Raw genomic sequence first — 16,908 nt, forward strand, 5'->3', positions numbered from 1 at the left:
CGACCCACTTTCTCGAAACAACCATACGGACAAGGAGGCCCTACTTCCTTTGCACCTACTTCACCTGTTTTTCTCCTTTACTTGGCCACATTTATTCTTCATGTGTTGCTTTGTACACAGCGTTTTCTAGGACGACTTAAGTGAGGAAAAGGAGAAGCACTGCCTGTATCACACATTCTTTGTGCTTAATAAAAGTAAATAATAATGGAAAATCTGCACTACAAGTTTCACTCCTTGAATGATAATTGCTAAAAGCACAAATTTAAATAAACAACACTAAATACACCAAATAAATATGACCGAAAATGAGTGTTATAACTAGCTTTTGAAGCTTAAGACTGAATGAAAAGCTGAACTTCCAAATAGATACCACCATACATAAAAGATTAAATAAAACAACAAATATCCATTAAAATAATTAAGGAATTCATGAGGGTTGAAAAAGCAGCATATGGAGGAAGAGAAATGAACATGATGCTATTTGCAGATGATATTGTGATTTGGGGAGAAGACGACAGGAAGGTTCAAGAACAGTTGAAAGTGGTGAATGGGAAGATCACAGAATGTGGATTTAAAATAAGTGTAGAAAAGAGTAAAACTCTTGTTATGACTAGAGGGGAAAAGAAGGGAAAGGTCAGATTAGACTTGTAGACAAGCCCCTGGAAGTAGTGGAAACGTTTAAATACCTGGGGAGTGAATTAATGGAGAATGCTTGACTGGATGCTGAGATTAGTAAAAGGATTCAAGCTGGAAGTTGTTTCCATCATAGTGTAAGAAACATGTTATGGGACAAAGATGTGCCAACGGAAGCAAAGGATACTATGTACAAGATGTATTATGTACCCATAACAACTTACGGAGCAGAAACTTGGACAATGACAAAGAAGGATGAGAGTCGAATACAGGCAGCCGAAATGAAGTTCTTGAGGAGTATGATACAGAAGAGTAGAAGAGACAAAATAAGGAATGATAAAATCCGGGAAGAAATAGGAGTGGAAAAAATGATAGAATAGAGAAGAGCCGACTAAGATGGTTTGGGCACATAAAGCGAATGAGCGATGAAAGAATGCCAAATAGGTGATGGAAATGCAAATCCAAGGAAGGAGAGGCCATGGACGACCACGATTGAGATGGAAGGATACCATCCTACGCAGCATTGTAGAAATAAACCTGGACTGGGACACAGTGTTGGAGGAGGAGTGGTGGAAAGACCGAAGAAAGTGGAGAGGAACCATATTTGCCCCTACCCGGCTACAGCTGGATAAAGGGAAATGATGATGATGATTATTATTATTATTATTATTATTATTATTATTATTATTATTATTATTACTTCGTATGGCAAAACAAGGATACATTATAAGTACATATAAATACATATTTCTTAAATAAGTATGTGATTTACAAGTCAGCATTCAATGATGATGATGATGATGATGAGGGTTGAAGTGCTCAAAAAGTAAACAACACCCTCTGTTAAGAGATTTATGACGATGATGATTGTTGTTTAAAGGGGCCTAACATCTAGGTCATTGGCCCCTAATGGTACCAAATGAGATGAAATGTAATGACAATTTAAAAATTCAAAATCATCCACTGACCAGAATAAAAAACATGATGATGAAGAATTTATGGATGGATGGATAGCAATATAAAACTTCAGTGGATCCGACCCAGAAACTATCATAAACAATAGTTTTACTGACCAAAGGACTGCTTCTAAAGCATAATCCTGAATCGAGGAGACTTGTTGTCTAAAGGGGTCCAAAATCCAGGTCAACGACCCCTCATAATGGTACTTATTGCTAGTAAAGTAGAACCACGGTATCTGTCACGTTGCGGTACTAATCAAAAGTAGCGTAGACTCATGGGTGTTCTACACATTATGGTACTACCCATAAGTATTGTAAGTCGCACAGGTAACACAGACCTATGGTTTTTCTCACATGATGGCGCCACTCATGGGCATCGCAAACCTATGGTGTTCCTCAGCTAGGTATACCAATCACGGGCGCCGGTATTCCTGCGGTGTTCCTAATATAGTGGGCACTAATCACAGGCAATGCAGACCCACGATGTTGCTCATAGTGGTACTAATCACAGGCAATGCCCAGACTTGTGGTGTTTCTCACAACGGTACTAATCACAGGTACTGTAGAACCCATACTGATTCACCCTCTGTTGCTACTAATCAGAGACCTATTGTGTACCTAAAATAGTGGTACTACTCACCAGTAAAAGCGACCCATGGTGTTCCCTGCATGATGGTACTAATCACAAGTAGTTTTATGGTTCTAATACAATCATCCCTTGGTCGCCTCTTATGACAGGCAGGGGATACCGTGGGTGTATTCTTCGTCTGCATCCCCCACCCACAGGGGTAAGAGATTTATTGCCCCGTGCTGTTAAATACATAGTGACTATCTCAGGAGCGCAACCGGCCAACAAACAGCCTCATACGCCTTTGCTATTCTCGAGACTGAGCTGTAGTGCACAAGATCGAACAACGTGCTTGATTCAAATTGAGGTTTCGTTCATAATGAAGGTGTATTGACCAATCACACTTAACAGCCATGAAAGAGTACACTTCATATTATCTGTTGTAAGAACAAATGGAGAATGCATACTTTGGCGCATATGCCTCAGCACCTCATGTGGTTAGGAAGGGTGGTGGGTTTGATTGTTGGGGAGTCAGGGAGAGAGTACATGGCCCAGGAAACTAGCAATCAACCAACCAACTGGGTGGGGGTAACTCCTAGCAGTGACGGCTATCCTTGGGTTGTTTATGGGTTTCCCCTGTATGGCAAGGCTTACTAGTAGTGTTAATTTTGTGTGGTTTTAGTGACATTTCTTGATATAGAAAAGGGATATCACAGTGTACCAGGGAAAAGGTATGGGAAACCATCATAAGAAAGGGAGTTTGCAAATAATTAATGGAAATTTTATGAGCAATCTATGACAAATGTTTTACCTGTGTCCAAACCCAAGTTGGGAGGACAGAATGGTCTAGGAATGTTACTGGGAAGCATGCTGTCACCATTATTATTTAAATGATAATGGATGTAGTTGTGAAGTAATCAGAGGTAGTCTTTGATGAAAGAGAAATGCTATTTGCTGATATGAGAAAATTGTGGAATTCAGTATGAAATTCGGTGTGGAGAAAACCAAGACAGTGGTGATAACAAGAGGTGATAGAGTAGGGGAAGCAACTGAAAAAACTGGAGGTCAGAAACTTGAAATTGTGGACAGCTTCAAATATCTAGGAAGGAAACTAGCAAGGCTGGATAGATATATTAGAAAAAGGGTGCAACAGGTGAATGCATTCTACCAGTATCTACTGAATCTACAGTGCTGTGCAAAACTTATGGATGAAAGTAACTTTCGCATGTTGTGTCACTGCCAAGTAACATAGCACAACAAAACTTGAACCATACATAGGAAGAATTGCTACATACTTGTATATCTTTGTTCATACGACCTGTTTCAGCTGATGATGGTGTCCATAGACACCGAAACCGGTACTGAATAAAAAATGTTGTGATCATATTAACAACATATTATGTACTGAAAAAAAGATGGATCAATCACATTTCCCTCTATTGTATAACATCAAAATATACGTGTGGAAGTGAAAGTGCAACATTCAGTTCAGACGAGTCTGTTAACAGCGACAATAATACGAGGGAAGATGCCAGTGAGGTTGATGGATGGACAAATAAAGATGAAAACAGAGTCCTAGAACCATTTTCAGGTTTTACAGGTATTTATATTTCATCCTACTTCTCATGCTAGGTGTGCTGCTGTTGCCAGTCCACAGGAAAGAATGGATTAGCACGCGCCCTGACAACAATGTGTTAAGTCGGGGGAACGGGCAATCCAGTCCATTAGCCAAATATCCTCTTGTTCCAAGACCTCCTCCACCTGTGCTGTTCGATGCGGTCGAGCAATGTCATCCATAAAAATGAAGTAAGGGCCGAATGCACCCCTGAAAAGACGCACATGGGGAAGGAGTACACTGTCACAATAACGTTGACCAGTTAATGTACCCCGTTCAAAGATTTGGAGGTCGGTACGCCCATGCAACATTATGCCTGCCCATACCATAACATTTGGACCACCAAAATTAGCGTGTTCTACTATGTTCCTGGATGCATTACATGTTCCCACCTCTTGCCAGATGACGGTACGTCTAGAATCGCTACTCAGACTGAATCTGGTCTCATCTGAGAATAGCACGCGACCCCACTCCTCGTCGAATGCTCTTGGCACCATCGCAAACAGTGCTACCGATGTGCAGCTGTCAACTGAACACAACGTAATGGTTGTCGGACAAACAGACCAATTCCATGCAGTCGCTGTGCCACTATGGAGCATGAGATTGGGTGCCTTGCAGTCCTGTTAAATGTGTTTGAAATTGTATCCGCTGTTTGACGTAAGTCTCTTCTTGCCTGTTGCAGCATGTAGCGGTCATCTGCTGCTGTAGTTGACTGTGGTCGACCCCCTCCTCTCCTTCAGGCAGCAGTGCCTGTGGTTCGAAATGCTCTCCACGCACGCGAAACAATGCTGTGAGCAATACCAAAGTTCTAGGCTACACTCGTCACACTTCGTCCTTCTTCCAGTTTCTTGATGATTCTTCCCCGTGTGAAGTCATCCAAATGTTGTCTGCGGGCCATGTTGTAATGAATAACACCACTACAGTGCACCATAACAGCTCGCTGAATGACTCCCACTGTCTTGTCCCGTTCGTTCAACTGCCTCGTTTTGTGGGGCCAGACCCATTTGATGCTAGAGTTGCACTGACCTCACACCAGGTTTCTGTGCACGAGTGGGAGACCTCTTACAACATGTTACTGCACTTTCATTTGTTTCCACCGAGTTGTTGATATGTTATGTTGCTTTATCTATCTTGTCCTTAAGTTTTGCACAGCAGTGTAGTTTGGAGGAAGTGATGTACAAGACGTACCATACACAGCAGGGACAAGGATAGTGACAAGAAGAGAGGAGAGTAAAATTCAAGCCAGTGGTGTGAAATTCCTAAGAAGTGTGATAGGAAAGACAGAGTGAGAAATGAATATTTCAGGGAGGAAACTGGAGTGGAAAAGTTAAGATAGGTAGACTTCATCAAAGCCAGTATAAGAAGAAGGAAACTGGAGTGGAATAAAATTACAGAAGAAGAATGATGGAAGGAGACAGGAACAACCTGGCTGGAGCTGGATAGGGGAGCTGATGAGGATGGGTGATAACTCTTGTAATGGAGATAGCAGAACTAGCTCTTAGACTGAGGACTCCACATGCTAGAGGAATGCACGTCTCAGTCTGAACTCACCAGTGTGGGAAGTGCCCTCCTTCTGCTGCTTGTTGAGCACCTCCCAGATCTCACGGATCTCAGTGTTCAAGTTCTCTAGGCTCTGGATGATCTCAGTCGACTCCTGGTAGTGTGTGCCTCGGTGGAGTGTCGAACGTCCTGTGCATAGGAAGAGCGCTTTAACATTTTAAGCTGGAAGTCTTCTTAACTGGCCTGACACACATCTTCAAAGTTGATGTTCCTTACACAGTGCTTAGTTACCAATTTATTGTTTGCTACCTCAGTACTGAGTATTTTCATCCTAATGTAAAAAAAATTAATTGCAATATAGTTGGTTCATTACTGAAAATGATAAGAGGAGTACATAGATGAAGATTAATTTCGTTTTAGACAAGGCAAAGGAAAGAGAAAAGCAATCCTTGCATTAAGAAAGAAGGAAAGAACGTTAGAAATGAACAGGAAGGTGTTTAGAGCATTCATTGACTTGGGAAAAGCTTTTGACATGATAAAGTGGGAACTATTGTTTCAATGTATGAATAAGGTAGGAATTGACTGAAAAGATAGGAGGCTCACCTGGAAAATTTACAAGAAGCAGGGTACAAATGTAGTGGTGAGTGGATGTAAAAGAATGGCAAGAATTAAGAAAGTAGTGAGGCAGGGTTGTCCACTCTCACCATACCTTTTCAATTTGTTTATTGAAGAAGCAATATGTATTTTAACAGAAAGGACTAAAGGAATAAAGATAAATGGGAAAAGAATCCACAGTATCAGATTTGCTGATGACATTTCCATAGTAGCAGACTCTGAGAAGGAATTCAGTAGAATGTTGACTGTTCTGTGTGATACATTAAAACATTAAAAACTTAAAATCAACAGTACGGAAACCAAAATTTTAGTTGTGAGCAACGATTGCAGGGGCAGTTAATACGAACATACGAATAGGAAATACCAAAATAGAAAATAGAACAAGTGCAACATTTCTGTTACTTAGGAAGCATTATAACAGAAGACAATAGATGCACCAAAGAAATAAAAAAAAGAATAGTTCTTGCTGAACAGGTCTTTCAAAATAAAAGAAGTCATTTAACAAATACCCATATCAGTTTAGAAACAAGAAAGGCTTTCGTAAAATCCTTCGTCTGGACAGTGAGAGCTGGACTATTGGAAAAAAGGAAAGAGGTTTATTGGAAGAAACTGAAATGTGGATTTGGAGGAAAATGACAAGAGCATATTGGAAAAAAAAAAATTTCAAGATGTTCTAAAGGAAATCAATGAACAACGGAGACTGATAAAGGATACGGAAACAAGGAAGATAAAACTTGTAGGTCACATCCTGAAACATAATGACTTCCTAGTAAACTTCTTTGAAGGAAAAATTTTAAGAAAGAAAAGAAAAGGAAGACCAAGGAAGACATACTTCGAAGATGTGAGAAACTTGACAGGATGTAAAGACTGCAAGAACGTGAAGAGAACAGCAGGACTGAGAGGAGAATGGTTGCAGTGAAAAGGCTTAACCTTTAATGTATGATGATGATAATGATGATGATGCTGGAAATAATGAATTTTCCATCTAACTCATTCTTGGTTGCCAGTATTTCACCCTAGTGTGCCAATTTGGGCTCATCAGTAGGTAATTAGCACACCTACCAAGAGGCATGGCTAGTGCATGTACTGAAGGCCACTGCACAGACTACTTGTAGACACTTGGTCTCTTTTACAGAAAATTATGCCTGTTAGGCCATCAGATAATACAGATTCTGATTCCCATAGGGAACTTGAAATATTTGACTTAAATAAGTAAATTCATAATTATTCTGATATAATTGGTCTGTTATCAGAAATCATTACTTTTCCAGGTGAGCTAGTCCAACTGATGAGCCCACATTGCGGCAAAACATTGGCAACAAAGAAGGAGTTAGCTGGGAAATTTATAATTTATTTATTTAGTTATTTATAAGTATAAATCGGCTTCATTGGTGGGGTCATGTGAGACGAATGGAGGAGGACAAGTTACCTGGAAGGGTACTGGACTCAAGAAGTCATTTATTCCAAGACCCTAACGAGGTTGTTTCTGCTTCCTAGTATCACAAGAATGTACTGTAGTGTCCACACTTAATAAGAGGACTTTTGTCGAGATATTTTCATTCTAACTGTGTGTTAAGGGGAGAGTGGGTGGTAGAAGACAAGGAGCCCAGTTGGTTGAAATATACTCACCAAGAGGTGTGTCTGTGCCGAGCTCTGTGCTGCTGAACCCCGAACTGCCACTGTGAGAGGACAGGTCACTGAGCGTCCCATCCTCGGGTCCTCCAGTTGAAGTTCCCATCCCCTTATCCCCCACACGGTGCAACGACTGCTCCAAATGTCGCAGTCGGATGATCTTCTCCCCTAGCAGACTGCGAGTGCGATGAAGACTCACCTCCATGTCTGTCAGCTCACGCTCCTCCTGTAAGACAAAGAAATATTTCCACCTCTTTATCCTTCATTTGAAGACATGAGGTCTCCATTTTTCTTCTTCTTTCTGATGAGGCCTGCTAAGGACCACGTGCCAATTTCAATTCAGTTCTTCATACTTTGTTGTTTTCTCTTCTGTTACACTCCAATATTCTTTCATCCTTTCACTATTCTGTCTCCATTATCATCATCATCATTATTATTATGAATAAAATTGCAAGAGTAAAGGTATTTAAGTACACAGTTCAAAAAATTAGGGGAACATGTTTTTGAATGTATGCCATGCTTCACAAAACAATACCTCACACCCAGGTATATTACCAACTAAACCTTTATTCTTTACCGTTGAAGTATACAAAAGAACATTGGTGGATTTGCGATCATTTTCACAACACAAATGGAAATGTCCAAATAGGGGCGAAAACAAAGTGATAACAGTCCTCCAGGGTGGATTTTTATCACAGTTGGAGAGCTTTAGTATGGTGTACGTCCTCCACGAGCATTTATCACAGCTTGGCACCTACGTGGCCTGCTCCGTATACGTCGACGGAGGTCACGTTGCGGTATCAGGTCCCATTCTTCAATGAGAGCCTGTTCGAGGTCTTGGAAAAGTCTATGGTGGAACAGGACACCCATGAAACGCTTGTGTCAAGCCTACCCCAAATATGCTCGATGGGATTAAGATCGGAACTCATTGCTGGCCATTCCATCCCTTGAATGTCCAGTTCTCGCAAAACAGCTCTGGTGATGCACGCTACATGAGCCCTGGCATTGTCGTGCATGAGTACGCATTCAGGGCCAACACCGTATGTAGCAACTAACACATGCTGTAGCAGTATCTGCTCGATGTAGCACGCAGCGGTAAAATGACCACGGACGACGACAAGATCCGTAAGGCCATCAATACTGCTGCCACCCCACACCATCACAGAACCTTATCCGAATCAGTCACCTTCCTGGACAACATTTGGCATGTACTGCTCACCACGGAGTCTTCATACATGTTGATGTCCATCACACTGTGTCAGGGGAAATCTGGACTCGTCTGTGAGTAACACAGGTCTCCATTGGCGAAGATGCCAGTTGACGGGGTACGGGCAAACAGAAGGCGAGCTGCGCGATGTTGCTGCGATGTCTGGGTCATAAGGACACTTCTCTTAACCTGTTCCTTACTGTCTGGTCAGACACCGTGACTCCAGTGACCTTCCTGAGGTCTTGTTGCAGTTCTCTGGCACTTGCTGAACGACGCCACAATGCACAGGTGGTCAGATATCGGTCATCCTGTGGGGTTGGCATGCATCGATGACCTTGTCCAACTCTCCTTGTGAACTGGCCTGTCTCACTGTAGCAATTCCACAGGTGCTGAATAACTGATCGAGAGACACTGGGATCCACAGCAACACGACGAAAAGTCCATCCTTCCTGGATCAAAGTGATGGCGCTTGCGACTTGAACCTCGTTAAGATGTCTCGTGGGATGTGCTGGTTTACGTACAACGTGCTCAGATAACTACAGTATTCTGTGTACCTCACAATGACACATGGACGCACTGCTATTCACTTTGTTTTGAGGGGTTATCTGACAGTTGAATGCATGGCTATGCCTACAGATGGAGTATAACTTGATTTGACATACTCTTAGTAGCTAAGGTCTCAAGGTATGCTGTACGACCATTGAAACCCCATCTACCAAATTAACGTTCACATACCAGACGTTACAAAACATGTTCCCCTAATTTTTTTGAACTGTGTACTTAGGTGAATGAATCAATGAAAATGGCAATGAAAATAAACCAGTCAGTAGCTACAAGAATTCAGAAAATGAAAAATGCTTTTCAATACACAAAGAATGTTTATAACAAAAAAATCCTCGTCCTGGAACAGTAAACTTTGTCATTACTCAACAGTGATCAAACCTGAAGCTCTTTATGCTTATCATAAAAATTTAAAGGAACAATTAGAGATTAAGGAAAGGAAAATCATGAGAAAAATCTTAGGGCCAAGAATTAAAAATGGAACACATTACTAACTTGGAAATACTGTACATTGAAAAATATCTCAACTTGTTGATACAATGAGACTGTGACAAATTCAATTTTTAAGTAATTTGGAAAGAATGAATAACAACAGATTTACTTATCAAATACAAACATTTTTGCAAATTAAATGTATGAGATCAAAATGGTATAAGCAAGTAGAGAAAGACCTCACTGAATTCATATCACCAAACCTGCAGGATAGAAATGTAATCCGGACAACACTAGAAGACTAGAAGAAACCAACACGATGACAATCGATGAAAATGAAGAACTGCTGGGCAAGGAGGAAAGCTCAATAAATGTTGATTCCACATGGTCCTAACTGATCCATTCACAAAAAAAGAATGTGATGAAACAGTGGAGAAAAGACATCAGGCATGGCTATTACATCAGTCCCAAAAGACAGAAATATCCTATCAAAAGCTAGTAAAACAGAGAAAAGAAACTACCCAAGTCTTAAGAAGAATAAAAAGACAACATCATAAGGACACCTTGCAGTTAATTGAAGAACAGTTCAGTAAAACTCTATCAAGGGAGTACTACTGAAATCTTTCTATTAAATATAAATATAAATAATAATGACTAATGGAATTTGGGAGCCATAAATATACAAATAAATAATTCTTAAACTTTGCCGGCTGTTGAAACTCATCTTCAGGGTCGTTGCCTTGTGACAAGGAGATCTGAATCACTTGATACCTAAAAAATTAATATTGGAAAAGGAGTCCATCTGGTAATTTCCCCCACCCATAGAAATTAAACAGAATATATATTAATCTCATACAATTTACTTAGTCAATTAAACCTGTATTTACCTAGAAATCCGAGCAGAGCTCGTCGTGATACACCCTTGAACATATATAACAAAATAAAGAGAATATTGATATAAATAATAAATGTCTTAATTTATGAAATAACTCTCTCTCAATAACTGGTACTCAGTTTATTCCGCAACGCAAAATATTCACACGCAGTCATGACTCATTTTTCAAGAATGGACTCCACTTTGCTGATGGCGTTGGTATAGTTTGAAAAGGCCCAACACGTTACCTTACGTAGACTCTCCGTAGAATTATATATGGCTAACATTCATAACCATAGAATGTTGTTACACTCCAGCATCTTTCTCCCTGGTTCCTTCAACAGCAGATCTCGAACTCCCAACATGGCATGGGACATCTTCCTCACAACTCGTACAAAACACCTCTCAGATTACCACCAGTATCACCTCTGCACACTGCAAGCTGCAACTTCCAACTACCCTCGCGTCTTTGCACCACACTAGCCCAAGCCAACACAACAGCATCTTAAAATAGCCCAGTTCCTGGAATTTTCCACCTCAGCTCCGTCAACACGTAAACCCCCGCTCGGAGACCCGTCACGTACACAACCGGGAGATAAACTGAGTGATAGAAACACACTAGTCCCAAATAAAATATAGAGAGTATCCAAAATAACGAGAGTTCCAAAAAGAGTTACTAAGCCGCGACGGCTAAATACACACATAACTGAAATATACACATGAATAAATAATAATAATAATAATAATAATAATAATAATAATAATAATAATAATAATGACAATAATAATAATAATATCTGACCGGGGTTTGTCAGGTTACAATACTCCCCCTTTGTTTTCCAACAGATGCAAATGTTGGCAAAACAACACAAATCAGGTGGCTGATGGCCCAAGGACAGCTCCTCAAACTACCCATCAAATATACACTATACAACATTAGGGATCCCGATGGTATCTCCTCAAATTGAACACATTATAAGTTCCAATACATTTCCTATTAGCATCAATTAAGGAATATGCACACCTCCCTATCCTTCTCGCAACAATAAAAGGACCCTTAAACAATTGAAAAAACTTAGACATGGTCTTATCCTCAGCGTTAGATGGGTGAGGCACTCGCAACAATACTTCATCTCCTACCTCTAAACTATCAGAGCACCTATTCTGAACTATCCTAGCACGTTTCTGACCAGACTTAACCAGCTTCTCCCTAGCAAGCTGTACAAATAGATCCTGAGGAACCTCCTCCACGCTCTCCAACCTCAATATCTTGGCCAACTCAAAATCAGGCTTTCTCCCAAAGTGCACCTCAATGGGTGTAAGACCAGTACTCTCATGTCTTGTGACATTGAGCCAATTTTCCATCCTACTTAAATGTTCATACCAAGAGCTATGATTATGACTTACATAGGTCCTAAACATCCGTCCAAGTTCCCTCATGACTCTCTCAGACATGTTTCCACAAGGAAACCTTATAGACGAATATGTTACCTGAATACCTCTGTCCTGTAGAGTCTTCTTCCAGATGTTCGAAGTGAACTGTGAGCCGTGATCGGAGAGGATCCTCCTAGAGTTACCGAATTCCTCGCAATACTTACTCACTGCATTGGCACATCCTCTAGCAGAAGCCTTCCGAAGTGGGTATAATTTAACAAATTTAGAGAACGAGTCAAGTATTACAAATATATATCGGTAGCCATACCTAGACTTAACCAACGGTCCATAGATGTCCACACACAGTAACTCACCTATATCCTCGGTTATCACAGCCTGAGCATGAGCATGAGGAATCGGATATCTAGGACTATTAAAACTAGACCTATCTAAAATATCAAATGAGTGTTCGTACACAGTAGTACACCCTAATTCACCAGAGAACACCTCCTTGTTCTCCATCAAAACATTCAAAAGTTCCCTCTTCTGCTGCTCCTCCAGGCATGTCTGTCGCACCGCTTTCTCCACCTCACTGACCAAATCCTGACTTTCCGATACCATACTGTCATTAATTCTGATACTTGCATTATTAACTTTAACATCGACTTCATCCTCAACAATTTCCTCAATAACCTGAATATGACTACAATGAAGCACAAAACTACTCCTATCCACCTGATAATTAAGCTTAATCGGTTTACGTTCTTCACCAACAAGAAATTTCAAAACAGCAGTATCATAGTCAATCACACACTTGGTTTCAGATAGCCAGTCATTCCCCAGTATAACGGAATATACCAGATTAGGCACAACAAGACAACATTGCAACATGGTCTGACCACCAACCTCAATAGGAACAATAACCTGACTACGAATACGATTACTCTTAGCACCAGCTGCTGTGATAATAAATGTGTTCCTCACAGGAATCTCCTCAATAATCTCACCTCTGCGACGAGCTTCCTCACAAAATTTAAAATTTACACAAGACTTATGACTCCCCGAGTCTACAAGCAATTTCTCCTTCACACCCCATATGGTAGCCTCCATAGCTGGGTTGATCAATAATTCAGACGAACCACCTTCCTTAGCACTATCCTGGTCACACAACAAATCCTTACCAACATCAATCTCAAAAGCCTCCCTGATAACATGGATTTGCACATCAAGTGGGGATCTCCTAACGGACCTATTTAGGACATCCCGTTGGAGTTTAAATTCTGATTCTGCTGATTACCACTATTATTACCTCTCTCCTCCCTTCTCCCCCTATCATTCAAATCCCTAGACTGATTACTAGAATTAAAATTCCTACTATCTTGATTCCTGAAATTAATCCTGGTTTCTTCCTGCCTATTCCCATTACCCTGATCCCTTCTGCTATAGTCATTCCCATTCCTACGATTACTTTCAAATGCTACTCCTCTCCTGTGATTATTTTCCCCCACACTCCTATGTCCTACCTGCCTACCCAAAGAATCGAAACGTTGCAACAGCCCTTCCATTCCCTTAATGGTCTTAACCTGCTGGATGCACATGGCCAACTGAATATCTTCATTAAAATGTCTAGCCATCCTCCTAACAATATCCTGCTCTGGCAAACTCTCTTCTAAGTTCTGACTAATAGCCACGTGCACAAGAAAATACTCCGTACGAGAAATACCCTCATTACCCTTATACTTCCCAGCCATAATCCTATCTCTTTCCCTACCCTGAATCTCCTCATCCCAAAACTTATCCATAAACAACTCCCTGAATCCCCTTAAACCCTTAATATGACCTCTATAAACATCATACCAACTCCTAGCTTCACCCGTAAACGCACTTGCTAACATATCATCTACCAAGTCCCACTCTAACACACCTTCTTCCAAGCTCCTAGTAAAACGTTTCTCCACTACCTTGAGAAATTCCAGAGGGTTAAACTGCTTACCATTAAACTTAGGCAGCTCAATTTCCTTAATAATATGCCTTTGTATGCTAGAACTCTGAACATCACCTGAGGACCTGACTGATTGAATCTTTTCGTCAACCCTCCGTAATACATCTGCCTTCCATACATCAATATGACTAGCGTTCTCTCTGACCTGATGTTCAATTACACCTTGTTTACTTATCACATTGTGAATACTGTTAAAGTTATCTAAAATTTTATCCTGACATTTAGAATTATTTTCAACAAGTTTAGCTTCAAGATTATTAGCAACGTTACAAATTACTCGGTTAAATTCACTTTTATTTGATTCAGATATACCCCTAATTTCTTCAATTTGCCTATCATGCTCAGACAATTTACCATTAATTTCTACACATTGATAGTTTAATTCCTTCCTCATCTCCATAATACCTGAATCGACTTTCTCACTTAACCTCTTTACTTGATTATCCATCCTATCACTAATTTCCTGAACTTGTTTTTCAATTTTAGCAACATTAATTTCCATTTTCAGATTATTATCCTCAAGTTTACTTTCAAGTTTCTGTGTTAACTCATCATTCTGCTCTCTAAGTTTACTTTCAAGTTTATTAGTAAATTCACTCAAAATATGAACTAATTGGTCTAGCTGCTGGTCACTATTATCGCTACTCTGCTCTGATAGAGATGATGAAGCATTGTCCCCGGTTACCATCGAATCTAACACAACATTTAAATTATTATCGCCCATTGTGGCTTCACTCTCTGAATTAATCATGTCAACGGTATAGTTTGCTCCCCCTGTACTACAATTAATATGCACTTTCCTTTCCACACTCCTATTTCTTAATTTTAACAGATTAATATTTTCTCTCGTCCAACTCATCACCTTGCGTTTCCCACATACGCAAAATTTCCACAAGACATATTATACACTCCACAGCGAACAAGAAATCTCCACAACAACTGTACATATCATGAAATCTGAGAGCAACTATACCATTTCTGTGTGCATACCCTATCGTGACTCAGATCAGTCTTGCCCCACGTTGCTAGCGACATTGAAATCTTTCTATTAAATATAAATATAAATAATAATGACTAATGGAATTTGGGAGCCATAAATATACAAATAAATAATTCTTAAACTTTGCCGGCTGTTGAAACTCATCTTCAGGGTCGTTGCCTTGTGACAAGGAGATCTGAATCACTTGATACCTAAAAAATTAATATTGGAAAAGGAGTCCATCTGGTAATTTCCCCCACCCATAGAAATTAAACAGAATATATATTAATCTCATACAATTTACTTAGTCAATTAAACCTGTATTTACCTAGAAATCCGAGCAGAGCTCGTCGTGATACACCCTTGAACATATATAACAAAATAAAGAGAATATTGATATAAATAATAAATGTCTTAATTTATGAAATAACTCTCTCTCAATAACTGGTACTCAGTTTATTCCGCAACGCAAAATATTCACACGCAGTCATGACTCATTTTTCAAGAATGGACTCCACTTTGCTGATGGCGTTGGTATAGTTTGAAAAGGCCCAACACGTTACCTTACGTAGACTCTCCGTAGAATTATATATGGCTAACATTCATAACCATAGAATGTTGTTACACTCCAGCATCTTTCTCCCTGGTTCCTTCAACAGCAGATCTCGAACTCCCAACATGGCATGGGACATCATCCTCACAACTCGTACAAAACACCTCTCAGATTACCACCAGTATCACCTCTGCACACTGCAAGCTGCAACTTCCAACTACCCTCGCGTCTTTGCACCACACTAGCCCAAGCCAACACAACAGCATCTTAAAATAGCCCAGTTCCTGGAATTTTCCACCTCAGCTCCGTCAACACGTAAACCCCCGCTCGGAGACCCGTCACGTACACAACCGGGAGATAAACTGAGTGATAGAAACACACTAGTCCCAAATAAAATATAGAGAGTATCCAAAATAACGAGAGTTCCAAAAAGAGTTACTAAGCCGCGACGGCTAAATACACACATAACTGAAATATACACATGAATAAATAATAATAATAATAATAATAATAATAATAATAATAATAATAATAATAATAATAATAATAATAATAATGACAATAATAATAATAATAATATCTGACCGGGGTTTGTCAGGTTACACTACAAAACCTTCAGAAAGCAGCTCCAAAAATATGAACCCCGACCTTACTGATGAAGGATGAAGATGGTAAGCTGGCCCATAACAATAAAGACACTGCAGAAATTCTGGCTAAACATTTCAACAAGCTTTTAAATTGTGAGGAACCTACAGAACTCCTTCATTTGGACACCAACACCCCGATAAAAACATCACCAGAAAACATCAATCCCCCCACAATAAAGGAAGTCTACCAAGCTCTGAATAAATTTAAAAACTACAAAGCGCCAGGAGAAGATCAGACCTTTGCGGAAATCTGGAAATATGCAGGAACATCAGCAAAAGTTGCCCTCCATCAACAACTTGTCTCTATCTGGATTAAAGAAGAACTACCAGAACACTGGACAACAGCCCTTATTCATTCACTGCACAAAAAAGGGGACAAAACCAACCCTAATAACTACAGGGGAATCTCGCTCCTAGACATAACATACAAAATATTTTCAATAATCATCCTTAATAGGATAAGTTTACAACTTGAGAAAGAACTAAGAGAATATCAAGGAGGTTTCAGACCCTGGAGGAGCTGTCCTGATCAGATCATGAGTCTTAAGTTGATAATGGACTATAACAGGAGAAGAAACAGAGATATGGTGATAACATTTGTAGATTTCAAGAAAGCTTATGATTGCATCCATAGAGAATCTCTGTTTAAAATTTTAAGACACCTTGGACTACACCCCAAATTAATAAACATGATAAAATTGACTCTCTTCTTCTTCTTCATGTGCCATGTCCTCGCAGAACGTTGGCGATCAGTAGC

General features: G+C 40.0%; 1 protein-coding gene across 1 annotated transcript in view; it reads right to left on the reverse strand.

The window, feature by feature from the left end:
• Positions 1 to 16,908, reverse strand: part of Cep164 (centrosomal protein 164) — a 352,132-nt gene that overhangs the window by 20,239 nt on the left and 314,985 nt on the right. The window contains exons 19-20 of the mRNA XM_068229617.1: positions 7,520 to 7,748; positions 5,327 to 5,464 (exon numbers count right to left, since the gene is read on the reverse strand). Of these exons, the coding sequence (XP_068085718.1) occupies positions 5,327 to 5,464; positions 7,520 to 7,748 (367 nt within the window). The remainder of the gene's footprint in view (positions 1 to 5,326; positions 5,465 to 7,519; positions 7,749 to 16,908) is intronic.

The sequence above is a fragment of the Anabrus simplex genome, chromosome 11 (genome assembly GCF_040414725.1).
Source record: "Anabrus simplex isolate iqAnaSimp1 chromosome 11, ASM4041472v1, whole genome shotgun sequence".
NCBI lineage: Eukaryota > Metazoa > Arthropoda > Insecta > Orthoptera > Tettigoniidae > Anabrus > Anabrus simplex.